Here is a 26,857-nt window from a genome sequence, read left to right on the forward strand (position 1 = left end):
AAACCTTTCTTATATTACGATACATTAGGTTAAAATAAACAAGTATTTTACCAAAGAATTACAACGCTAAAGTAAATCTTGATGTTTTACTTTATTTATCGATGACATCATCGCTGTAAGAGCTAACAAACTAAATCTATTTCCTATAATTTTCATGAAGCTGGTAAACAATTACGATGCTCTTAAACGACGCATTTAAATAACACATTCGTTTAATAATTAATGCTTATAGTTGATACTTTACAAAGACGCTAGAATTTGCCCGTCCCTGTGCGTAGGAGTAGTTGGACTTGCGCGAACCTACCGACCAGACAAACAACGTTACGCTCGCGCGTAATTTCGACAAAATAATTTGCACCACTTTTCAGCCATTACGAGCTGTTTGAGCGCTTATCATATTTTTAGTTACTTTCATGAAATATGTAAAACGAAGGTAATTGTCGGACGAAAATTTCGTAAGAAAAGTTTCTTACCGATTTATATTTATACGATTCACTCGGTCGAGAAACCGAATGACGAGAAACTAAAATTAAAAGTATTACGAAAAGTATCGAATATAGAGCGAGACGTTTAAGTTTCGACCTACCATGTATTTACCATGTATTACACCGATTCACACATTACATTTCCATATCTCGTATATTTTATTTGCATATTTTGATATATCTGATATATATAACCGGCAAATCTATTTAAAAGAATAGTAAAAGCATTCGTTTTACTTCGTTGACATAGGATGAGCGATCGGTGGAGGAAAAGTGGTGTCAGTGAATCGAAGAAAAAGTTCTTTTTACACCGTCGCGTATTCGCTACTTTGAAATTGACGCGGTCAGCGAATCGAGCATCCGACTTGGAGAAGCTTGGTGCGCATGCGCGTACGCTAGTCCTGCGCTGCAATACTCACTCGCGAGCGAAACGCAAAGTGGATCGAGTCAGTACTGGACAGGCTGCCACTGTGTGGTGTCACGTGTCTCGTCTAGAGAGTGTTAATCGACGATCGTTCCATTCGACGCGCGAAATTTCCCGACGAAACGAAAAACGAACAACCGAACGGCGAAACGGTCACATTTTATTACAAATATCGGATTACCCTTTCTCGCGAGGTAAGTTTCATAAGTATGTATTCGGATAGAGTTCAAACTCAGACACATTTCAAGCTCGCGTGACACTCGCGTTTGACACTTCTCACACTTTTCATACGTTCGAAGAATGTCGAAGCGTAACGTATAGAATTACACTCGTATCCGTACACAATGCGTATATACATACACGCGCGCGCACACACATTCGTATATCGTATACGTATCAATTAGGTACGAAGATAGTCATACTCTTTGTACTCGGAAAATAAGTGCCGCCTTACGGTAATAACGTTTGCATACAATAACGAACGCGTCGCGCTCGCCTCGCGCTGAATTATTCAATCTATCTCAATATTTCATACTTTGTCGGCGCGTTATCGGCCCATGCGTTATTAAATGCGCCATCGGAACTCGAAACGAATTCTTGAAAAGAATCTCTCGACGAGGGTAATTGCTATCGATTGATCGGTAAAAAGCTAGTATCGCGACTCAACTTTTACGCTGGGTAAATGAATTTATCGAGTTATTCTTGGGACGTTATAACTTTAAGGAAAACGAAAACAAAAAAAAAAGAAAAAAAGAAGGAAAAAAAGAAGAAAGATCTTTCGCCGTTTTGTTAGGATATATAAAGGACGGTAGAACTAGAGCGATTCGTTCAAGCGTAGAAAGTCTGATGAAATAATTAAGCTTTACTTTTACGAACACTGTTCACGACGTTAAACGACGATCCGCTTGTCCGACTACGCATCCCTGTATAATCGCATGGCCACTGTACCGCCTTTCAACGTATATTTCTGATTCACGATTAACGGACTCGCGACCGATCGGCAACAAGCATCTTAAACACGACGTTGAAGAGCACGGCGGCCAAGGAAACGTATACCATGAGTCACGGTTGCAAAATAGACGCGACGCATCTCTGACGTGCGAAATTCGCGGCATTCCCTTTTGTGTTTGGCCGCGTTTAAAGGGGACGAATGAAATTCAAATGGACGTTTTCGAAGCATCTGCCCGCGAGTAAACGTGAAACGCGTTGACCATCGACGTGCACGCGAGGCATAACGACGGTCACTGTTCGAGTTCAAGCCTCTCAAAGGCCCCGAGAGTTTTTCCACGCGACAAGATTAATCGCTGCACACCAACCCCGGAATATTGGCCGCTGCGTTTGCGTTAATTATGTCAATGTAAATATTACGACGGATGGTGCGTCGAATATACGTCCGCGTGCCGATACATTTATCGACGATAGATTTACTTCAGATGCTTTTCAAAGTCAAATACGATAAAAATCGTACCGGTTAACTTCTCGAGGATCACCGACGTATGCATACATACTGTGTATGTTTAGTTTCTATTCGATTCAAGCACGATCGAAGCGTAGATATAAACATCGCGAACAAAGAGTTTCGAGCGTGGAAAATCCTTTCGCAAATAGCTTCGCATATATTTCATTTAACTCTATCATCAACTGTATATACATATCCGTTCTTCTTTTCGGGCAAATACAAAATTCCCATCATTTTAGGCTTAATAGAATCCTTCAAAGATCAAAGATACTCGATAAATGGCTCTATCGGCTTTTCTCAATCGTAAATCACAAATAGTTTCGTACTTTTTGGCTTTTGGTTTACAACGTTGACGTGTAATTTTTGAAATATTTACAAGCATAACGACGCTAGAACGACTCGAGAGAGGCAATAATTACCGAATCAGTGCGAGAGACGAAAAGATCTCGTTATCGTATTAACGAATACATCGAGTAACTGAAATTACCTTATTATTTCAAGAAATGTACAGTTTGATCGCGAAAGCGAAAGAGAGAATCCTCTTTGCGCGCCTAATACGTGGATGATATTTAGCGCAGCTACTTTGCAGGCTGACTCCGAGATAACATTATCCAACTAGCTTATTTGTTAAAACGAGTTTCGGATATTTGTTTCTGTTACTATTGATATTACTATTATTATTAAAAACGTGAAAGCTGTTTCGACGATGTTCACGCGATCGATACCGACACCTTCGTTGAAATACAAACTTTATACAAATTTTATCGCTAAAGTAGTAATTCTGGCGAGGTAGAGATTTCAAGATCGCTTTCACTTTTGTAGCCAGTATCCGGCTCCAACAGCACTATCCGTATTAACGTGTCAAAGCTAGTCCGATCCATCCAACTAGAAGCTAATCCAACGGTCGCCGCCGATAATAGGATTTTGTAACAACGTTTTTTCCCGATTAGAAGCTGTCGCCGTTATTGTTCGCCTCGGAATTAAGGTTCGCTTCGGTACGTGATATTTCACGGGAAATTGTTAATTATAGGCATGCTGGCGATCAGGCTGCGTTTACTACGCGTTCTTCGCGGCCCACGTAACCCAGTAAGCAGATGATGGTTCTCGGTGGATGGGCGGAAGGTCAACTCCCACTTTTCGTCTTCGTGGATCTTTCATCCATGTAAGGTGTGTTTCAAGGACCGACCGTTCAGCGCGCGCATACGCTTTCATATTCGTTAATAACGATATTCGCGTTGAGTTGACTCGACCGATGTTTCCATTTTTCGTTGATCGTTGTCGTAAATCCGTACCTACATCTTGGAAAAATCGTCATATTATTATCTCGCGACGCGTAATTTTTCTCATTTCTTGACTTGTCACGCGAATTTTAAACAGAACCTGCCAACTTTCTCAAAGACCAAGCGATCTCGGCTTGTTCGCTAAAGACGTTATTATCTCTCTATTTTCCTCTTCCTTTTTTTCAATGGCTTTTTTACGTCTCGACTAGACTGAAAACCGCAGGAAACTGCTCTCGTTCGTAGATAACACACGTTTCAGAAAACGTGGTTCGCGTTGCAGCTTTTGTAGCGTTCAACGGTAAAAACTTGGTCGAACGGAACGGTGATCAGGAATGCTTGAACGCGGCGAATTTTAAAAGGATGGAAACATTCTCGTCGTGTTCTTCGCACTGTCGTACGATTCATACCGTTTACCATTCGACAAACCGTTTTACGCAAATGAAACAGTGGACAGACGCGAGCAAAAACGATAATTAACCTCCTGTTCTTCTTTGTGTCGATCGATGCGAGGTCGAGCCGCAACCAGATGTCGCTGTCATGTTGTTCATTTTCCATCGACAAGTTGCTATTTACATAACCGCTGAAAATCGCATTGTCACGGAATGCACGTTTCCACGCAGACATATTTCATTATTCCTCTACTTTGATACATTTCACGAGTTAATCCGTGATTTCCCGTAATTTCCTGTAATTACTTTGTAAATAGTACGCTATCGTCTCGTTATTCGTACGCGAATATAAACGCGAGTACAAAATTTTCCACCAACTTTCCTTTACGAATCTCCATCGATCAGGTATACAGCGGTATCGATAGAATCACGTTACCATGCTTTCTACATTTACTTTTTACCACCACCTTTACATTTACGATTCATCGTTCCACGTAGTATTACACCACCTGCCCCGTTCTACTATTCACCCTCTGCACATTCAATTTTTATTCTCGTGTTTAACGACTAATGCATTTTCCGTCAAATTGTCCCTTCCTCTACATCAAAGAGCGGTATTTCCACGAAAGAATGTTTAATAGCGTGCAACGTAATTACAAGTTGCGCAGAAATTATTTCACAGTCTCGTAATGTACTAATGTAAGACGCGACATGGAATAAAATTTGTTTCCCAGCAGACGCGTAAAGAGTGGACGTGCTGGTGCTTGTAGCGGCGATAATATATCTAATATATGTTTAAGCTGTGTGGTACGAGCGTTGACTATAGTCGACAGACAAGTCAATAAATATTCGCGGTCGCACCGAACAGGTAGAAAACAAGAAACGGACGGATACGGCGACGAATGCGGTGCGAATGATACATGATCTTTCGATCATCCGGGAAAGTACGATGGACAAGCAAAAACCGGCACGAACGCGCATCGGTTTATAGCTTATAAAAGTAAACTTCCCGCCATCGGGCAAGCAGTGAGCCGAAAATAAACGTAGATTCGCCAATTTATTTTTCCTGTAGTCGCCGCGTTGCTTCCCGAGAAAAGTACGGTCGACGGATTTTCGATTCGGTAGGTCGCATTACGTAGGATGCGATTACCTCGGACCTTTATCAATGGGGAAAAATATAACGTCCACCGAAACATTCTAGCCGGATACAAGTGCAGATGACCGCGATCAACGTCTTTATCGCATCGTCTTAACAGTTTGTTCGTCCTCCTTCAAATTGCCCAAATTATCCGACGTTACGACGAAAAATCTTTCGAATCTATAGTTAAAAAGAGAACGTTAAAAAATTAGATACCTAAATTCGTACGACAGAATTCGTTTTAAATTATATATTTAAATTAAAAAGAAACTAATTTCTACCGAAATTGGATGTATTTTTTCAATGTATCGGTATATTATTTTAATTACGAGCAGCGTATTTTAATTACGACCCCCTCTCTCCCTCCAGAAGAAAAATTTACCCAAGGATTGTATCGGCCGAATTTTCATGTTTCAGTGCCACTTTCGTTTCAGCGAGCAACGAAGCTTTTTAACGTTTTGAGAAAAATCTTTATGCTTAAAATTGGAATATAGTATAGTTACACACTATAGAGTATAGATACACGTGGACAAGTATTTTTCTATTTTATCTTGAAATTTAAAAAATTGTACAATCCTGTCGATAGAAAGATACGATTACGAAAGGAAATCATCTTGGCTCGTGCCAAACGTACGTTCCGGAACGTAGGATATCAGCGACTAAATAAAGATTTCTCAGCAGCAAGGACCGACCAAAGAATTCACACAGCGGTTTTCGTGGCTACACTTTTGTAAAAGTTGCTAGGTTATATTTACGGGTAAGAGTTAAACAAAGAACTGGCTGGATCAGATACAGAAGAAAAGAGGAAAAATAGAATGAAACTCTGAGCGCCAGTTGGCTGGACTATAGCCGCTCGCGTGATGTCAAACGTCGCTGTTAAATTTACGATGGTCAAACTCTGCTTCCTCTCCGACTTTTTCTTTCAACCGAAAACTTTGCAAATCAAAAGGACATTATTTAAAAATATTCCTTTCTATTTCTAGACCATACCTAATTTCTTGTAATTAAGGTGTACGGTAATTGTTCGGTAATTCGGTCTTTGTTTTGTAAATTTTTCATTTCTCCCAACATTACTTTATAAATTATAAATTACGCGTGTATATACGTACCGAGATAGCCTCCGCTTTCTCATTCAACTTCTTCTCTTCGCTTGAAAAGCGAAATTACGTGAGAAATAGAAAACCGAAGAAAATGAAAGATCAAATGGGAAGAGAGTGTTTGTTTGATCTTTTGCTAATTCTAAAAATATTCCTTCTATTATTATTATTCCGACGTTCCTATTCGAACAATTTCTCAAGCAAGAAACAGCGAAATATTTCATCACTTTACGCGTCTTTCTTTGCCGTTCACGTGAAAGATACGCAACAGATGGAACATTTTCTGTCGTCAATGGATCGATTGGTTGGTTACCTTTCGATCGTGCCTGTCCGCTATTACGTTAGCACCCGATCGTTTCATTGACGCGAGTAACCGCATTCTGGCGAAGGCCATCGAACGTCGACAAGAACGCCGACAAGAACATCGAGCAAACTCGATGCGAGCGAATCATCAACGAAAATGTTGTCACTCGCCTTCGAGACCGCAATCGATGCAGCCAAGTTAAAATTAGACCAGAAAGATCAGATTATGCGAAGTTTGATCGTACAAAGAAACAGCATAAAGCCATTATTAAGCGATTATCGTCGTTGAAGGCTAAGCTAGAAATTTCGAACGATAAACCTTTATACGGACGGCGTACTTTGTACTTTGAATTTTTGTACAACAGTTGCTAAACAGCTTAGAAAAGTATTCCAACATTTCCCATAGAAAACTGTTATGTATATATATATGTATAAATATTGTATGTATACACGTATATTGTAAAAGATTTCCAAACCAAGTTTTTAGACAAAGAGCAATGCTAATTTCGTCCACGAAAATGAACTAACAACGTTAAAATATATCATTTTAAAGATATTTATCAACATACTATTACGTTTAAAAGAAATTACGTCTATCGTGGATTTATCATTTATTTTCAAATCGTTTCCATTTATTCGTTTTCATATCGTACGTTTTCGTACGTTTTCGTACGTTTTCGTACGTTTACACCATTTAGATTAGGCCCATTAGTTACACGTTACATATCGTTTTAACTACATTGTATTAACTTTTTACACTGTGATATTTTATTGTAGGGATCGACAGGTACATAACGTATTAGCAACATTAAGAATACAAGAAAAGTTGAACGTTGGCAAAGTTTGTCTTTTCTTTGCGATATCGAAACTACTCGATACTAGTTGAAATATGTACCTGTACGCTCTGTTTGAATGGCCAAGTAGCGTATTTCTCGGCTCATCTTCAATTACGATCACCTATTTTCCTTATTACTTCGTTCTGAACGATGCGCGTTGTAAAAACGCCTTAATAACGATACGATACGAAGAACGTTCTCAACAACGATAAAAGTTGACGCAACCAGCAACGACGATTTAATCTGCTTTTGTACTTGGCATTTATAAAGTCGGGTCGGGTAACGGCGAAATCGTTAAAATCGTGCAGCCATCTGTACAACCAGCTGTATAACTACACGTGTTTTATATTCGCTTAAATAAAGCATGCCCATATTTATCAAATCGTTTCACGCGAAACACCACGTTTCTCAAAATCATAAAATACAAATTCGCATATTTCCATACCGATTTTTTAATATTTATCGATTTATTTATGATATTGCGTTCGTTTGACTGATAATTACATAATTAATCGGGGATAGCTCGCTTCGCAAGTTACCATACTCGTATCCAAATTGGACATAGTTAATCGAGGAATGGCGTATTTAGGTCATACCGCGAATAAAAGAATAAAAGAATAAAAAGAATAAATCTTTCATTCGTGTCATTGGTCAAAATACGATATACGATATACGATATACGATACTATATGCTTTTCCACGGTTTAATATTAAACCAGCTTTTTTTTTTTATAAAATCCAAACTTTCCAATCGTACGCTCCAATAGATATAGTAATTAACGCATAATTATTAGATCAAAGTGGGATATAATAGATTTTTCTTCGCGCAGCTTCCACGCTAAACTTGTACATTCAGCATAATAACGTTCATGTAGTTATATAATTTTCAGCGAAACTACAACAATAAGAATTTTCGATTATATGCGTGGATTTATCTTCGAACCGATTACTCGAATTACATCGAAACGAAAGACTGTTATTTAAATTTTACAGAAATTTAGAAACTTAAAAACGAGAAGGAGAGAGAGAGTCTATGACGTGATAATGAAAAAAATCTGCGAGTTTAATCACGGGCTAGCCTAAGCGAAAAATATTTTATCCGTCAGACTGGTTAGAGGGATACAAATTCTAGAAACTGTTGAGGTTCGCGTTTCAAGGTTTCAGCGGGGATCATACGAGCGTGTCTCTCCTCTACAGACAATTCTTGGAAGAACTCCTTGGCCCCTTTGCCTCATTCGCATTGATGTCTCCGCCGGAATAAAACGACCGACCGTTTGGCGCTTCCCGTGGAAATACTTTTGCCGCTTACTATGGCGTCCCAGACGTGGTTTAAATAGAAAACCGTTTCATTTAAATAGAACAATTTAACAGGACGTTCGCAGTACTTTTTCGATCGAATTGCAAATAAAAATGAATTATAAAGAAAAAATCGAAGCCACAGTATATAGTAAGAGTAAGAGTAAGAGTAAAAGTCTAGCAACTCTCTAGGATTTTGCATTACAAACGACGATCGATAATATCTACTTTATCCGTACTTGTATGACGTTCGTTAAGATAATTCACGCAGAATTCATCTCAATCTGAGTTCAACATATTATTCTTATGACTGTGTAATCTAGTATCTATTATCGTATGACGATTGTATTTAGTCTGGCATAAGCGAAAACTGCAAACTTTTATAGAAGATGTTGCTTACAGAAACTGTTTATAACGGAAGATGTTGGGAAATGAAATATACGCAGGACAGCGATAAAAATATTACGCGCACAGGAAGCATTTACCTAGTTGATGTTGGATGAATATGATTTTTACGCGTTATCGCGATTAAGATACGATTATGAATCTGACGAAATCTTTCGACAATTATCGATAATAGAAATTCATTTTTCTTGCCGCGCCAGGAGAACACCGCGCCAGAAACAATGCACTAAAATTAGAAGCAGGTTCATCAGCGACAAATATATTTATCATTTAATTGATTCGTACTTATGCGCAACATCGAGCACAAAATGGTTAATCGTCTTCCTGAAACTCAAATACGATATATTAACGTATACCTTATGATATAGAGACGTAATATCAATAAGCAATAACTATTTATACGTGTTATTAAAATCTCAAGTTTGCCTTTCATCGCGCAAACGATTCGCATAAATCGATCCACAGAACGATCGTATTGCTCGTTCAATCGAAACTAAGTATCACGGATCGACCCACACTACGATCGTTATACCTCTTTTAATAGCGTGTTACAAAACTAGTTTTCGAAACTCCGTGCTCGACAGGCGTACACATAAGTACGCGTACGACCGAGTCGAGCATCGGAACGGTATAAGAACGGTCGAAACAGAAATAAATCTTCGTTTGCAGGTTTGTATCGCGAACGCCGGCCATTACACGCGCCCACTTAATTCAAAATGCCACTGCTCTAACCTAGCTCGCAGCTGGATTTAACGTTAAACCGGCTTCAGGTGTTCACCGCGAAAGTTCCAGCGCCTCCGCCGATCCAGTTCTCCATCTATTCGAATCTCCCATATTTATAAACGTTCAGCCTCTATAAATAGAAGTACTGTGGCGTTGGACGCGCGGAGGAGTACCAATAACAGGATTTCAGCGTTCGTTTCAGCGTTCGTTTCAGCTTTTCTGAAGAAGCTTCTGAAGAAGAAGAAAGCTTCAGGACCTTTGCGATAGCAGACCAAAAACCCTTTTTCTATTTCAATCATCATCGACGATATCTAGTCCAACTTTCTTACTTTTCCTTAGCTGTCCAAATTTACTCCTAGTCACGACCCGTCACCAAGTATACACTGTTTTAGGTTGCACAAGGTAATTGACGGTAGAAGCGACAGATCGAACAGATCCTACGGCTTGGATTACCTTTCTGGCAAACTATACCAATATACTTGTCGTATAAATTTATCATAATCCGATTTCGAACAGTCGCAGCTCCTGGTTCTCGCGAAACATCATCGGCCAATTATCAACGGGTCGCATACAGCTTACGTAAGCTTCCAAGCTTCCGGGCTGAACGAGATTTTATCAGGGCTGCACTTATTTTCGTATCGCGTCACGTACCGTTTAATTGACGCAACGATCTTCGTTGGAAATAGTAATCTTACGGATGATCGTTCGCCTCGCTGTTCGTAGAAAATACGTTTCTTCGAATATACGAAGAAATATACTACTGTCACATTCTGTGTCAATTAATTAAAGGTGAAAGAAAATTAATTAAGTGCTGCTTGTATACTAAAGAGACGTTTAGGTATTGAACAATTTAAAAGCCGCTGTCGCTTTTATGTATTTATTTACACCATTATATATGTATAATTGAACCGCATTTTACACGTGTTACGATCAGCGGTATTAGAAGCACGCCAAGAGCCAGCGAGAAGAGCAATTTGTCTTATAATTACAAAAATGAAATATCATTCGATTGGAATTACCAAGATATTCTTGTTCTCGCTGATCGAGACGTCCTTTTAATAATCGGCGATCGTGACACACGAGAAGCTATTTCAAATCAAAGTCGTACAACATCGAGATGTACGATTGTAGTAATCGGATTTCCTTGGAATATTTTCTCTTTTTAGCGAGATACCGAGCAAGTCACTGTACGGTTTTAAATGTAACATGTAACATTTGACCTTGTAATTCGAAATAGCAATCGAACGCAAAGTAAAAAAAACTATCGAGGTCGAGTAATTTAAGCGATTCATCCGGTATATCCGTCGATACGTTCATCATCTTATCGTTCTAACTTTTCGTACTGACTTTAGCATTACTATCGTAATTATAGTATAACTATATCATTAGACAGGAAACTATTGTAATTTTACCATACGAAAGATCAAAGTTCTACCGGATATCAAATAATTTGATCTGCTAAGAACAATTTGTCGAAACGATACGCTCGTAAAATTAAACAAAAATAAATGAAAATAATAAAATAAATGATGAAATCACTATCACTCCAATTACATGCTAATAGTGTAGCGCCAGTGGTAGAGATATTCGGGAATTTCGCAACCATTTAACCTCATACATCAGAGCGATTTACGATCGCCTTCGATATAATTTTCTCTTTAGCTTGTAATATTTTTAACTTCACCGTAATCCTCGCTTCCTCCTTTCGTTCCTCTTCTCCGTTTCTTCTTTTCTTCTGTTCTTCTTTCCTTCTTTCCCTCTCTTCTTCCTTTCTTTTCTCTTTCTTCTTTCTTCTCTCTTCTTTTTTTCATTTTTGTTTACATCGTTGTTCAGATCTCGTGAGGCAGGGAACTTGAGAAGAACGCAATGTCAGCTGCAGTGAGGGAGAGAACAACAACGCACACCAGCAGAAAGATAGTGAGTCATGGTAGTCCTATATCGGGCCAGAGTCAGTCGACAACCACGGCCAACAGCCTCGAAAACAACTTAGGTAAACCTTTAATTGTAATCCTATCCTTGAATCGTTCTTTTTCGACCTGCACTTTACGCATCTCTCGTATGATTTCGTGAATCTCAATAATTTTATATCGCACAGCTGCAAGACTGCTTGGATAGCAAAAAAGGATTCTTTCTCGATTACCGTAAGAAAAACTGATTACGCTTTTCTTTTTTAATTTTTAAATTAATTAATAACTTTTAGAAAACAAATTTATCATTATTAATTATTGGCGAGTGCACATTACTACTATTTATTACGCATCTAATACCTGCTTCTTAGTTGACAATATGACAAGATACTTTTCAAATTACTCGCCTTAAATTCATTTTAACACTTTCTTCCGAAAGACCAGGATTGTCTTTTCGCGCATCTTCATCGATCTAAAGGCGTAGAATAACGCTATGACAACTCTCTCTCTCTCTCTCTCTGGTCTGATCACAATATAATCACATTATAAACTGTGTATCTTGATGTCACATAATTTTTAAGCGATTCTACAACTTGCACACCACTACTGAAATGATATCAACGGCAAAAATAGCTTTGCTCGTTCAGAACGATAAACATCTATTTGCGTCGAAAAGATCCTCCATTCATCCAACCGTGAATAAAATTTGTCACGATCGAATATACCAGAATCACGTGATATGCTATAATACTTTCACTTATGATAAGATATACGTTATTCGCACAAAGATTCTACTTCGTATTACTTACTTTGTATTATGAAAATTAGGTTCACCGTAATTATTCGACCGTGTATTCGTTTACAACGATAAACATTCGTTATGGGAAATAGAAAAGCGGCGGAATACACATTTCATGGTTTCAGACGCTCTTCTCGAGGACTTGCAAACGAGTGTCTCAAGAAGCGCCACCCCGAGCCGAGGCGGCAGGGCACTCTCGCCTCAAGTAGAGTATCGCGTAGCTGCAAATCCCACCAAGGTGGTTTCCGAAGGCAGGTAAGTAAACCTAAGAAATGTTAAAATCCACGGAATATAGCTTCCCTTTTCTCGATTGAAAGTTCGACTTGTCCTTAGAGCCATCTCACCCACTAGAACCATGACCACCACCACTGAAAAATATGTAAGCACTGGGCCGAGTGGTGCGCCGAGTGGTATACCTGATTTGAACTTCATCGATTCAGAATTGCAAAATGTAAGTTACATATATATATATGTATGTATGTATATATATATATTCGTATATATACTTATTCGTCTCAGCTTTATTAATTTTTGTATGCATATATTTGTATCGAAAATAAAAATACTTCTATCTTAACAAACATTTCTTTTCATTAACTCGGATATTTCAATAATCCGTGAACGTATCTCTGCTTGTTGCTCCATTAGCTAATAATGTGCGATAGTAATGACAAGTTACTAGATAAAAGCTGTAATACTTCAAAGTAACACGTTCTTCGGATAATCCAATTATGGGAACCTTTATATGGGAGAAGAACTTGCAACTATTTTAGAAATGTCGATATTCAAGAAGAATACAAACTTTTCAATAAACTTTCGCTCGTTAACGAATTTCCCCGGCAAAAAGGAAAAAAGAACTTACGAATAAAAAACAAACGATAAAAGAGATGTCGCAACGTGTAGTTTCAATCGCATTACTCAACACTTTGAACATTCGAATTTTTGCTAAATCAACATTTATTATGCAATTATCGACATATACATGTTACGAAATTACCAAGACGCTTCGTGTTGCATAATGTTGCTACGAATGAAAAGAAGCAGATTACTTGACGTGAAATTATACATATATATATATACATATATAATATATCCCAATATGCAGGCGGTTCGTCGCATGCAAGTTAAATCGCATGCACCCAAAGTTTAGATCAACCCACATCGTTTCGTTTGCTTTTACTCGAGAAAAGCACGGTTTCGTAAACGTGTGTTTTACATGACACAGACAGACAGACAGACAGACAACAATCACTTTGAAAATGTATAGACGAATGTGTAACTATCGTACTTTTAGTTTCTGTCTTTTTCATATTCTTCTGTTGAAATTTGCCAATTCCAATTACACATATGTATATCAAAGAGATTGTATCGCTCGAAATTTGCCTCGGGATACGTCGTTTGCATGGATCTATGTCTACGTACAGTACATGCTATAGAGGCTTATAACGTATTAAAATGATCGTAGCAAATAGCGAGGTCAGTCTTATACATGAAAGAACGGTAATCTCAATCTCTTTACGATCACTACAAAATTTGACTTGACATTCGACTACGATAAATCGGCCAAGTATACGATATTACCTTGAGTACACTCTGAAACTGCTTAGAGTTAGATCATCGTATATTTCAAACGTAATATCAAACGAACGAATCATTGTACAAACTATTTTTCATGCTGATTCGTGTAAATAACAATTTCTCTTAAATAACAATTTCTTCTTCGATATTGCTACTTAATTGCGCGTTATTTCCGTCTACACGATTATTAATTACGCTTGATCCATCAAGATGAACAATCTACCGAACGTTTACAAGCTATTGCAAATAATCGATCGATTTTCTGATGTTTCCCGAGTCCAGTCGGGACTTGTTTTCTCCGTCTTCGAAGTATTCGGGTCAGGATCCCGAAAATTCCTCGACGCGTAAATATATCGACGCTACCCCCTTCATTTCAGGATCCGATTTTCGATTCGGCAATGTAATTTTTCTGTCAGCTTGTAGTTAAACCCGTCCCGAAACTCGGTTACCCGCGCGCCCCTGGTTTTAACGACAATCGTTTCTTCTTTCCCTCTATAAGAATATACGAAGATTGACAATAAGTCGATCAAACAAAGCCAAATATTCCCTGAATTTCTGACAATGTTTGTTCAGTTTGTACGATAAATTTCAGCGACTTTAAACGTGACATCATTCTTTTAAATGTTTCTAAATGTGCCAATTTAAATTCGAATCTCGTTACGTCGCTCAAAAACGACCGACCTACTAAATATCTCATATTTCTGACCAATTATTCTTTTAATATTATCATTTTCCATGATACTTTTGCACGATAATTTTTATTTTGATACGATATATGACTTTCTTTGAAGCTTATACCAAAACTACTTAGGTATGCGTGTATATATATATATATATATATATATATATATATATGTAACGCGACCACTTTAAATAATTCGTAAATTATTATTTACTGTACGAGAAAATGTTTGAAACGAAAGTTTCATGGTTTCCACAAGAGCGTACGTACACTATCGATCGAATCGATTTGTCGTTACTTTGTTTTTTCTTTTCTTTTCTTTTTTTTTTCTCTCTTTTTCGTATTATCAGGATATGACAGCCGACTTTGGTTTCTCGAAGCTTTTCAATGAAATTCCTAACATTCTTTCGTATTTATACGCGATAATATAATATCAACGAGATATTCTCGAATTGATCATTTTGGAAAATGATATTTCGACTCTGTGTTAAAGATTCTCTGAAAAAACGTGAAAAGCCTTGACCTCGATTGAAACTGAAGAGATATTGAGACACAAAGAATTGGAAAAACGAAGCAGAACTAATGAAAAGACACGCGAAATATTTCATTCGTAACGTTATACTATAAAGAACGTTGCATCGCGAGACGCTTCATCCGTAGGCACGAAAGGAGTTCAAGAAAAGATCTTACTCCTGAAAGGTAATATAAAATCGATGGAATTACGCTGGCAAGAACGAATTTGTAAATTCCACTCAGCTCACAATAGCCACATGACCACACACACGATAGCATCTGTGACCAAGAAATAAGACGGTTCGTTTCTTACGGAATGCGGTATCATAAATCTGACATCTTACGAGATACATCGTACGTTAGAAGAGCATGAAAAAAATGGAAAATTACTGTTACGCATACGCGAGACTCTAGAGTAATTGCAGCATTTGCTGGCTGGTCAGTTCGTAATCTAACGTACAATGAAAATGTAGATTGGTTACACGTGCGATTTATCGCGCGCATCTTACACGTTCGCCGGATGAACTTTCAGCCGTCGGGTCCTTAAGGTACGTACAAACACCTCCGATTCTCATTTGCATAGGAAATAACAGCTTCAACCGCGAGACCAGAAATCTATGACAATTTATTGGCGTAGAACTCTAGACGTTTTAACTTATCTTTCAATTGGACATTGACATATACATATACATATACATATACATATACAGATACAGATACATATACAGATACATATATAGAACACGCGCGCTAATAGGATATTTTGCATTTACAAACGGTATACGAAACATACAAATGCATTATTATACATATATTATTATTATTAAGCGTTAAACGTAATTATATTATATATTACAATTATTAAGCGTTTGCCAGTGTTCTTAACTAAACGAATTGACGAAATGTGGATTTAAAAATGTGGATTTTTTTATTAAAATATAAATACAATGATATACAATAGATATACATGTTTACTTTCGACATATCGCTTGAATTACAGTCGTCTGTGTATCGACAGGGTAATAAAGAGAATGAGCCGGTACTTTAAAGGGCCTATAACAGTCATCGAGAGGAGCGAGAAATGTCTATCAACACGGCATTATCGTAAAGACAATCGTTTCAATTTACTTACACGTAATCGTTTCATAGACAGGCCTGCCTTTTTTCTTTTTTTCTTTTTTTTTTTTTGTCATCTCCCTATAGATTATGCACATATTCACGCGTTACAGATCGGTAGTTGCAGTGTTTTGTCTTAAACGACCTAAATTTTAATTTGTCTACTTATTTTTTTATTTGGTCAGCCAAATCATGTTTTCCCAATCAATATCGAGAAAAAATATTGAACATATGCGAACGATATTTAAAGCAAGGCCATGATTCTGTTTTAGGTACAGCCTGGTCAAAGCAAAACGATCGCTTATAAACAGGTGTCGTATCAATATAACAAAAGTCTGGATGGAAAACCAATTGGTAAGTTTGCGCTAAAACGTATGTGCCTACCATGCCTTTTCTATATAGTTCGCTTAGACCAGAATAGACTCTATTCAACGAATTTTTTTTATATAAATAAATTACACAAAGGCATTGTGAAATTAGCGACAAATGTTCATAGCCAAAGTGTTTTTTGTAATAAGTGTTATTTGTAGAAACACGGGTAAATCTACCAAAAGTTTGACGGAAAATCACATATTCTTATATCATATGTTTCATTGCGTTGAAATAAAAAATTAATCGTTTAATCTCCTAAGAAGATTTTAACGATTACGAAAGGGAAGAGACCGCGATATACGAGAGAGTATGGTAAGAGGAAATGAGATTTTGGTAAAAAGCACGACGTTTGCGACGGAACGTCCGATATACCGCTACGAACCCTCGGGCGGGCGTGTTCGCGAGGAATCGCGCGCAAGCGCTGCCGCGTTTTAAACGATCACATAGAAGGAAGGGGAGAGCTGGTCACTCGTGTCGCTCCTTTTAAGGAGCGGAACGGCCTTGCAGGTATACGGTTAATTAACAATGAGAACGACAAAAACGAGAGAAGTTGGTTCCTTGCCGCGAGATACTCGCCTAGCACCTCCTTTTCGCTAATCCAACTCCATCTCTATCTGTTGTTAAATACCGCAACTCCAACAGGGAAAATTAAATGCCTTTGTAAACACGATTAAATGATAGTAAAATAAACGTAATACTGCTACGTTATATTGTTAATAACAGGTTATAAGGTACGAAGCATTATGATTTTGTTATGTCTATTATGCCACGTTTTCTAAACAATGTTAATCGTCTTGAACGATTTGCCAAATATTTGAAATTGAAATAAGGAAATGAATATATGCAGTAAAGTGCATAACCCAGGCAGAAGTGAATGCAAGATTATATAATTTGTATCATTTTGTATTAGTCGTCTGTATTGTCTGCATCGAATATAAACAGAATAGATATCCGGCAGCAGCCCATAAGCTATGGGGTGGAAAAAGCTAATTTTTCGAATTTTTCTCTGTCTATATTTGTTTGTCTGTTTATATTCGCATCGAGTAAAAACTACTAACTAGTATAAAACTAAACTTGCCGAACGGACATTGATGCAGCTTACTCTGTGAAACAGCTTAGTGTCCAGGAAAGAAAGTAGGGTATGTTTCATCTCGATCCGTTTGCGAAAAGTTTAGAGATATCCTTCGTCGGTATCCTTGCCGTAAACCGAGTATACAAAATTTACTGCTTATTAATACTTTACTTATTTTATTGTTATTATTGTTATTATTTATCTATTTCTCTTATCTTTATCTATTTCTATATAGATAAGAGAGAGGTAGGCCGTTTTCATACACATTTTAAGCAAGTATACCAGTATATCAGCAAGGACGAAACATACGAGGTTAGAAACCGTTGACATAAAGTATAGGCGATTGGATAATTTTCCATGAAACGTTGTTTTTTTGTTTCTTTTTTTTTCTTTTTTCTTTTTTTTTTACATTTATGCATTATGCAAAAGAGAACATAGCGTTGTAGATTTGCTGAAATGCCGACGAAATGCTGAAATGCTACGTAATCGTAGACAACAGGACAGCGCTATTATACGGAGAAGATTTCCGCGCTACCTGTCTCTCTATATGGAAGTGACGTTGCGATCAGAGCGTGCGTTGTTTGCGGTAACGCACGATACACAAGCGTAACCATATTAGGGTTGCGTATAACAGAAGATTGACCCGATTTCTCCCTTGTCCCTCTGCTGCACTTCAGACAGGGAGGAAATAAAAGGCCAAAGAGAAAATATGAAAACTCTGATTCAAGTCGACAAATCGGCGTCATTGAGAATGCATTAACTTCAACGAAAGTGTTCGAGTAATCTCGAATACTCGTTCGAATAATCGAAAGCGTAATAATAAGAGAAATTAAAAGATTATAACACGAACGGGGCGAGAATTTTACAACTTTGATATTTTAGAATTGAACCCTTTTCCGATAAAGCTCTATTAAAAACTGTCCAAAATGAATTTTTACATTAGAAAATCTTGATTAAAGAACGAAAGTTATACTACATTTAAAGTTAGCAAGTTATACTACATTTAAAACGCATAAAGCTAGAAACGAACTCGTTCTCGCTCGAAATCCGGATTTAGATATATCAAGGAACTAAACGGGACAAGTTTCGATAAAGTGATTTTTGAATTGACAAATAAAACGAACGTGAAATTTAGAAGAGTGGCCAGAACATATTAATATTTTATTTGCCGTTATACATGTATATTAAGTGTATTAAGTAATATAATATTATTATCTATTTTGACATAGAAAGGAACAAGGTTATAGATATTACTATTACGTAAAATGATGTAACGATGAAATCTGTTAAATTTCTTTTTCATATTACAGATTCGTGGGTAGCAGACAACGCATTAACCAACACCAGTTCGGCTTTGATGTACGTACTATCTTGTTTCAAAGCGAGAGCAAAATAGCAAAATTACTTAATATATATAATACTATTTCACTACTACTAATACCATTACTAATATACTATAATAATTACCGCGATAATTGCTATAAATAAAGCCATGTATCTTCTAAATTATAATAGACTGTGTAACATAAGATATATTTTACAGCGATGATATCCGAGAAAGGAGCTACGAAGAAAGCACAATCCCCCGTGGCTTAGAACCGGTCGGCAAATCAGTCAACAGAGAACTAGTAAGTAGAGTTTGTCTCTTACGATATTTTAAATATAATAATGTAAATATAAATATAAAAAGTATAAAAGGCTATTCATATTGCAGGTGTATAACGATAGTTCTGTATCTCGTTCGAAGCAAACTTCGCCTTTACCAGCAGGTACTCAGAGGGATGTGAGATATATTCATGAATCTTCCAGTAAGTATAACAAGCCTAAACAAGTCTTTATCGCACAATAAAGTACATAAGTAAGTACAAGCTTATTGAAAGTTATTAAAGCGGTTCAAAGTAAAGTCATCGAATTCAGCCAATACTTTTCTTTATAATCTATCTATTTAGATTTTAGATAAATGCTAATTGACGTACACTTTATACTTTGATCTCCAATTATTATCCCGCTCTATCGTTTCGCTGGTCGAATGTCATGAAAACCACTCGCACGATGATGGCAACCAGTGATGACAGAACGAATTATTCCGATAACATTTACGTATACGCGATTTTCAATACTTTTACCGCTACTACCATCGAAACGTACAATATTATTGTAAATGCAGCATTGTTGTCTGGCTGTTACCGACAAAACTTATCTTTACGATTAAATAAACTCGTAGGCTACCAAACAGAACCAGCGCAAAACACGACGGTAACGACGACGGTGCACGCGAATGCTGCGCAAGAATATGGAAACGTCGAGTACGTACCAGTGCCATCGCCAACAGCAGCGATACCGATCAATCTGGCACCGGGTCCGAACACCAAAGTAACCACCACCATTAAAACGTACACTTACGAGCTACCAGGACCGCCTGAAACCTATTTACCAGGTGGCAACGCGCCAGGCACCGTTGTGCTGCCAGGTGATCAAACTATCACGTACACGATACCGAAAGGAACTAGCTCCACGGACAAAACCATCACTTATCAAACCGTGACCGAGAACGTTCCATCTAGAACACCAGCCGGATACAGCAGTCCGCCGCCTCCTGTAACAGACGTGACAAAGAAATCTACCACGATCCATCAAGAGTCAAAGTTCTATCACGAAGAACATCATGATAGTCCGGCCAACGTGCAACCAACCACCACAGTTACATATCATCCTGGTTCACCACTCTTGGCAAATAAAACAACGATCACGCGAAATGAAAAATACTATCAGTTGGATGGAGGTTATCCAAACGGGCATACGGCTGGCGATCGACCGCCGGATCATCCGGGAACCACGGTCATCTATCAGAACCAACCACCCGCTATAAACGAGACTCGCACAACGATAAATCGGATCGAGGAACATTATCCTAGTCGACCGCCGTCCGGCGGACGACATCCGACACCCGATAAACCGGCAACACCGGTTAATTATTATACATCGCCAGTACAGTCCACTTCCCCGCCGCAGTCTACCACAACGATATACAAATTTTCCAACACCACCACGTCCATACCTCCAAACAAGAATCCCGAAGACCACGAACTTTTGTTACCTAAACCGTTCCCGACCGAGGCTGTTCAGCTTTATCCATCGAACAAGCCGGCTAACAACAACGTGCAAACTCCGCCCAAGAAGTTGGAGGATCTAATGGCATCGTTTTCTGACACAGAGGTAATCAAAGCAGCAAATATTTCTCTACTTTCATTTCCTCGAGTATTTCTAGCCGTATGCAAGTGGCAGGCGTGTCTGTGGCAGGTGATGGGCAAGCTCGTACGGTCCCATCGCGTGTCTCTGTCCCTTATCCGTGCAAATTATTCTATATTTTCTCACTTTTACCTACGCAAAACCTTTATATCTATGTACGACGTTGTTTCACAACTGCACTGCACATATCTATTCCAGTTAATCATTTTATCAATAGATCGATATTACTCGACGCTACTATTACCAAAACGGTGCTACACTTACATTATACATACAAATATTTATATTTATTTCACCTAATTATTACTATAAATTTGTCAAACATTTCAATCTGCAGCACTTTAATCTGTACATACGTCGTACATAAAATGTCGAATAGTAGATTCGTTGTAATATTCAGTGGCTAAAACGGATATTTACGAAATTTATTATATTTACGAAAACACGATGCGTTTTTCCGTAAACATCGATACTCTGCAAATTACCTTTTCATATTTTATTAAATTCGATGAATCGTTCGTTTTTCACGCGATTTCTATCGTATCGTAAAAACAAATTACAAATTAATTAGAAAAAGTTGCTCCATTGTATACTACTAAATGGTAAACAATCTCTAACTTTCTCTCTAGCGCGAGGTCCTAGAAGACATTGAGAAAAGGGAAAAGGAACAACAGAAGGAGTCGCCAACGGTGAAAAAGGAGGTTGACTTTGTACCCCATACACCGCCCAAAGTAAAAAGTAAAAATGTTGCTGGACCTCCAGTTTATTATCCTCCCGGAGCAGCAGAATTCACTAAGAAAGAAGAGGCTAGTGCAGCTATGTCACAGTCTGGTGGTGTAAGTACACTATATACACTTTACAAAAAGTATTCGAATCTTTTCCAAATTGTTTCCAAGAACAATATTTCTTACTCGTCCGTTTCAAAATATTTTCTAGCTATAAATTAATTGCGAAACAACAGCGAATCCTCGCAATCGTGTTTCTGTTACTTATAATATATAAGATTATCGGCACTTTTTTTTTCTTTTTATTATTATAGGGAGGATGGCAAAAGGCTAAGGCGAAATACGAATACGAAGCGTCTGGTAAAAGTAAATCGAAATCGAGTAGCGGCAAAGCTGTTGTTCCTGTTTGTTTGCCACTTTGTTGCGCCTTGCCATGTGTAATTATGTAAATTATATCGATATTAATATCAATATCAATATCAATATCAATATTAATACGTATTAATCTTGATTAAGCGACTTGTTAGTCATGTTTTAAACGATCGCGCGTCAGAATCGATCAGTGTTCCGCCGCTTTCGCCACTTGCGCCACTTGCGCCACTCGCGTAGAATAAAATTTAGAGAACAACATTAACGTAAGAAACAGTAAACGATTTTAAAAAGCTGCAAAATCATTACGAAATGATTACGAAATGATTACGAAATGAATAAGTAAGAATAAAAACCTTATGTGCTTTTTTTTTTTCTTTTTTTTTTCTCGTTCCTTATTACAAAAATACTCTTTTATACTCCTTACAAGCTCTACGTTTCGTCATATGCAGTACATTATATTTATGTATAAAAATATATCATTATATAAACTACGTATTTTGCACTTTTATTAAGAATTTTATAAAATTTTCTAAAATTCGAAATAGTTTCTCTTAATAATTCTTTTCTCAGGAATCGAAGATATTCGATCGAACATCACGATAGAAAGACGTTTTGCAGATATATTCATTAGTATATATCCTTTTATATCGTTGTATTATTAAAGCAATATTTTATGATTGTCTTTTCACTTTTATTACTATCTGTTACGATGAACGGTTACATATTTATGCGCTTACAGGATATTGTCTGTATATGGATTTAACAATATGGATTTAATATGGACGAAAATATGGATGAAAATACGAATTTAAATGCAACAAATTTCAAAAGGAATTTAGATAAAGTTGTCAAGACAAATAAGATATAAGACGATACATTTTCTTTTCCTTTTTTTTCTTTTTTCGTAGTTTAATATAATCTTAAAGTAAATAAATATAAGTAAAAGTCATAATTATATCATTCTTTTATCGTGTTTAAAAAATTCTTTTAATAGAATAATACCGTGAATTATGGTGCTATAATAATTTTAGTAAACAAAGACATGTAAATGTTATGCGCTCTCATTAAATTTTGAGTTTGTGTATTATTAGAATACATGGTTACAGATATGTTTAATATGTTACGAATATGTAAAAATTGTGCCATGAGACGATATATAGATGTAAAATGTGTGTTAATAATAGCTTCTATTTCAATAAAATGTCTACTCCAGCTATGAGACCATCTTTTATTCTTCTTCATCTTTCATTCGATTTTGTTCGTATCATCCATAGGATACCATAATTGATAAACTTCAACTACTTGGTGTATCGTAATCAAAGATATGTATAATAAAGATGCGTGTAAGTATTTTCTAATAAAAATACACGGCGTACACAGTGGCCACACAGAATATCGTATCCTGAAAAAATGTTATTATCTTTGTGCATTTATCTCTTTGCTATTGAGTTTCTTTCGCTAATAATCGCTTTTTATAATAATCGCAAGAATTAAAAGCTATACACGTACATTAAATAATACATTAAATAATACGTATCTTTGCAAGTACGTTTATTTTAAAATTGATGTAGTCGAACGATATCCAATATTGTAACTCAATTTGTAAACTGTTTAGTATCGCTTGTTCTCAACCAAATACAGTACCGATATTAAACTAAATTAAGATACTAAAATTAACTGCGCGACTCTTACATTCAAGAAACTATCATACGCGTACGTATCTGCTTCTGCATCCCAAATACATCTTGTACCCATTTTCACCCCAGCACCATGCTGCTCACCCAAAACCACATTTACAATATATTTGTAACGTTTGAACTTTAGCTCTAGAAATAAGTACGTGACAAATTATTTGACATTTTTTAATTATCCGATTAAACTTGGCGTATTATTTACTCGACAATTAATTTATTTTAGAAAAGAGAATTTCACCTTTAACTTTCTCTCTAATTAAATCCGCTATATCTTTGGTCCATTGGGCTGCTTCCTGAGCATCGTAAGTTTTCGCAGAAAGCTGATCAAATAGCACATTATGTATAACTTCTTTAGCGTTTAACGGTTTAAACCTGTATCCAAATCATTTGTTCACCTTTTATATTACAGTTATAGTAAAAAGCGAAACGCTTTATTAAACTATCGTTATATATAAGTAGAGCTTAGCCAACTATTCGACCTACTATATTACTCCTTTTAACCATTCCTAATAATAATAATAATAATAATAATAATAATAATAATAATAATAATAATATTAATATTAATAATAATAATAATAATAAAAGTTATATTCCATATAGAATGCATTTCAAACGTTATCTACAACGAGAGTGGTACTAGACTGCTCTGTATATAGTTTCTATATATGCAAATTATATACTTAAGATTATGTTAGAAGTATATACTTAAAGTATGAAATCGTATCTTCAAAATGAAAAAGGTATTCCCCTTGATTGTAACAACAACAACAACAACAACAACAACAACAACAACAACAACATATTAGAAATAATTGAACAAGATAAAGCTTGACAAGCAAATCATGTCGTTAAAAAAGAAATTCAATTAAAAGCTCTCAAGCCAAAAGGATAGAGTTCAACTGTAGAAAATTTCGATACGATTAATAGATACTTCTCGTGTAACTGCGGACGTATTTGATAAACTGGTTGTTCTAACGTCACAGTTTCCGCGTCATCGAGCACCTCCACATTTAGCCTCGATTTTTCGTCCTTCCGAATAATCTTTCCTTCCTCTGGAACATCCTCTTGGCATTCTTCTGCTTCTATCTCTTCCGATGCGACAGTAGCTTTACTTTCAATATTGTCCGTCATCTATTTCAATTACGTTGGAATCCAATTACAAAAGAACGTTAAATATTTCTCACACTGCACTTAGGTTATGAAACCTGTCGCCTCGAATCACAGTCGTATCAGGTAGGTAATGAGAGTGCTCACGCTCACGAACCTGGTTGTTCTCGGACTAGTGCTGCACCACGCGGTCAAGCGCCGAATTTAAATTGACGTTGGCATATACACGAACCTATAAAATTAAGGATCTGCCCTGTTTGGTCGTAGCCAACTAGCATAGCCAAGAATCTATTTAATTGTTCGGTTCTACGGAAAACGTCCTATCTACTTTTCTATCTGAGACAGGCAAGTATAAGAATGAGAAAATCGCGCAATAATGGAACTAGTTGTATGTTGTCTAAGAAAGAGAAATTAATCGTTTGCTATATTTTTGAACGACGACGCACACATGTATAAAGCAGGGTTAAAAATAATACAAAATGTCGGAATATAATAATTTATGGAAAAAAAAACAAACAAACAAAGAAAACGAATAAATTTTTTCTTGATGTCTCGAGATGCCTTGCACCTGCAAATTCAGATTAGTTTTATCAAAACTTCAAGTCCCTTATAGGCCCTGTCTACGTTTGTTTAAGTCCTATACCTATCAGAAATCTAAACGTTTCTTTCTATACGACCTTCCTTTTTTTTTTTTTTTTTTTTTTTTTCACGTGGAGAAATCCTCATGGACACTCCGCTGCCGCTAACAGTAGCAGCAGAGTAGTGTCGGACTCCTACCGACTAAAACTCCACGTTGGCCATCCTACGCGTATGACAGGGGGTGCTCCAGGAACCTCCGGTGAATTACTTCTGTTGCATCCCCTCCCGCGTTCTCTCTTCGAGCCAGTCCTGTATATTCCTTGGCTGTTGAATTTGGCGCTGGGGTGGTGGGGGGCCATCGCCCCTCTTTCTATACGACCTATGTAAAAGCCTAAACCTGTTTAAGAACCCCACCTATACGAAAATCTAAAATTTAGAAGGAAAAGGTATATATTACAAGGGGAAAAGGATATTATAACCCAATGATATCTGAAACAAACCCAAACCATAAAGAAACTTTAGTAAAATTCTACCACACATATAGTTATAATTCATAGTAGATAAAGCGGGAAAGCTGCTTCTTCTCCATTAAAGATTGCTGCCAATTCTATCGTTCCAGTTTTTTTTTTTTTTCACTTCAATGACTGTATGTGTACATTTTCAATTATTATTTTAACTTAACTTCTAGAAGCAAGTAAGAGGCAAAAGGACTTGATTTGAAACGTTTATAAGATTACTTTGTGCTTAATTAATCGAAATTAATACTATGGACGAGAAAATTATAACTCTAATAACGAACGATCGCTGTTTATACTTTAAAATAACGAAATAAAATCTTTAAAATACTTTAAAATAACGATATATTTCGAATAAATTAATACTCTACAAAATAAAATCTAACTTCATTATCACTACTTTGCATTCTTTTTCATTTGTTAGGAAATTATTTATATCATCGTACCGATAGTAATTCAAACATATTAATATATCTGCTCCCATTTTTCTTGAAATGCAATATACATGTAATTACGAAATAATACGAATTTATAATAATTTCAAGTACCATAACGACAAATTGAAAATATTCATCGGCATCAATATCGGCGTACATAATTCAACGGCACTTCCATTAACAAACGATCAAAGGGATGCTGAAAAAGAAATGGATTCAATAGCCAGAATGGCGATCCACACCACTCGACAGAAAGTTGCATCGGGTGATCGAAGAGTAGAAACAGATATCCGCAATCCCAG

General features: G+C 36.8%; 2 protein-coding genes across 7 annotated transcripts; one reads left to right on the forward strand and one right to left on the reverse strand.

Moving 5' to 3' along the window:
• Positions 1-398: 398 nt before the first annotated feature.
• LOC122573371 (mucin-12) lies at positions 399-23,436 on the forward strand. 5 transcript variants are annotated; one of them, XM_043739635.1, is made up of 12 exons: positions 966-1,103; positions 3,399-3,535; positions 11,669-11,825; positions 12,667-12,796; positions 12,875-12,992; positions 16,703-16,784; positions 19,185-19,233; positions 19,418-19,502; positions 19,589-19,682; positions 20,099-21,090; positions 21,753-21,959; positions 22,163-23,436. In XM_043739635.1, the coding sequence occupies exons 3-12, from the start codon at positions 11,702-11,704 to the stop codon at positions 22,295-22,297; spliced, it is 2,016 nt and encodes a 671-aa protein (XP_043595570.1). In that variant the 5' UTR covers positions 966-1,103; positions 3,399-3,535; positions 11,669-11,701; the 3' UTR covers positions 22,298-23,436. The 5 variants fall into 5 exon arrangements, with proteins under 5 accessions (XP_043595567.1, XP_043595568.1, XP_043595569.1 ...); XM_043739632.1 differs by lacking the exons at positions 3,399-3,535; positions 11,669-11,825 and adding an exon at positions 399-433 and having other exon boundaries at positions 736-1,103; XM_043739633.1 differs by lacking the exons at positions 3,399-3,535; positions 11,669-11,825 and adding an exon at positions 399-433 and having other exon boundaries at positions 736-1,103; positions 12,893-12,992.
• LOC122573374 (dynein light chain Tctex-type protein 2B-like) lies at positions 23,435-25,664 on the reverse strand. 2 transcript variants are annotated; one of them, XM_043739641.1, is made up of 4 exons: positions 24,849-25,664; positions 24,153-24,286; positions 23,913-24,046; positions 23,435-23,622 (listed from the first exon to the last, which is right to left on the reverse strand). In XM_043739641.1, the coding sequence occupies exons 1-4, from the start codon at positions 25,046-25,048 to the stop codon at positions 23,575-23,577; spliced, it is 516 nt and encodes a 171-aa protein (XP_043595576.1). In that variant the 5' UTR covers positions 25,049-25,664; the 3' UTR covers positions 23,435-23,574. The 2 variants fall into 2 exon arrangements, with proteins under 2 accessions (XP_043595576.1, XP_043595577.1); XM_043739642.1 differs by lacking the exon at positions 23,913-24,046 and having other exon boundaries at positions 24,849-25,219.
• Between the last annotated feature and the right edge of the window lie 1,193 nt (positions 25,665-26,857).

The sequence above is a fragment of the Bombus pyrosoma genome, linkage group LG12 (assembly GCF_014825855.1).
Source record: "Bombus pyrosoma isolate SC7728 linkage group LG12, ASM1482585v1, whole genome shotgun sequence".
NCBI classification, from domain to species: domain Eukaryota; kingdom Metazoa; phylum Arthropoda; class Insecta; order Hymenoptera; family Apidae; genus Bombus; species Bombus pyrosoma.

Coding starts and splice junctions, on each gene's coding strand:
- LOC122573371 (XM_043739632.1), top strand. CDS start 414: ATGAAATATGTAAAACGAAG. Junction 19,234..19,417: donor AACACCAGTTCGGCTTTGAT/GTACGTACTATC, acceptor TATATTTTACAG/CGATGATATCCGAGAAAGGA. Junction 19,683..20,098: donor ATATATTCATGAATCTTCCA/GTAAGTATAACA, acceptor ATAAACTCGTAG/GCTACCAAACAGAACCAGCG.
- LOC122573374 (XM_043739641.1), bottom strand. CDS start 25,048: ATGACGGACAATATTGAAAGTAAAGCTACTGTCGCATCGGAAGAGATA. Junction 24,047..24,152: donor AATTAGAGAGAAAGTTAAAG/GTGAAATTCTCT, acceptor ACTTATTTCTAG/AGCTAAAGTTCAAACGTTAC. Junction 23,623..23,912: donor CGTATGATAGTTTCTTGAAT/GTAAGAGTCGCG, acceptor ACATTTTTTCAG/GATACGATATTCTGTGTGGC.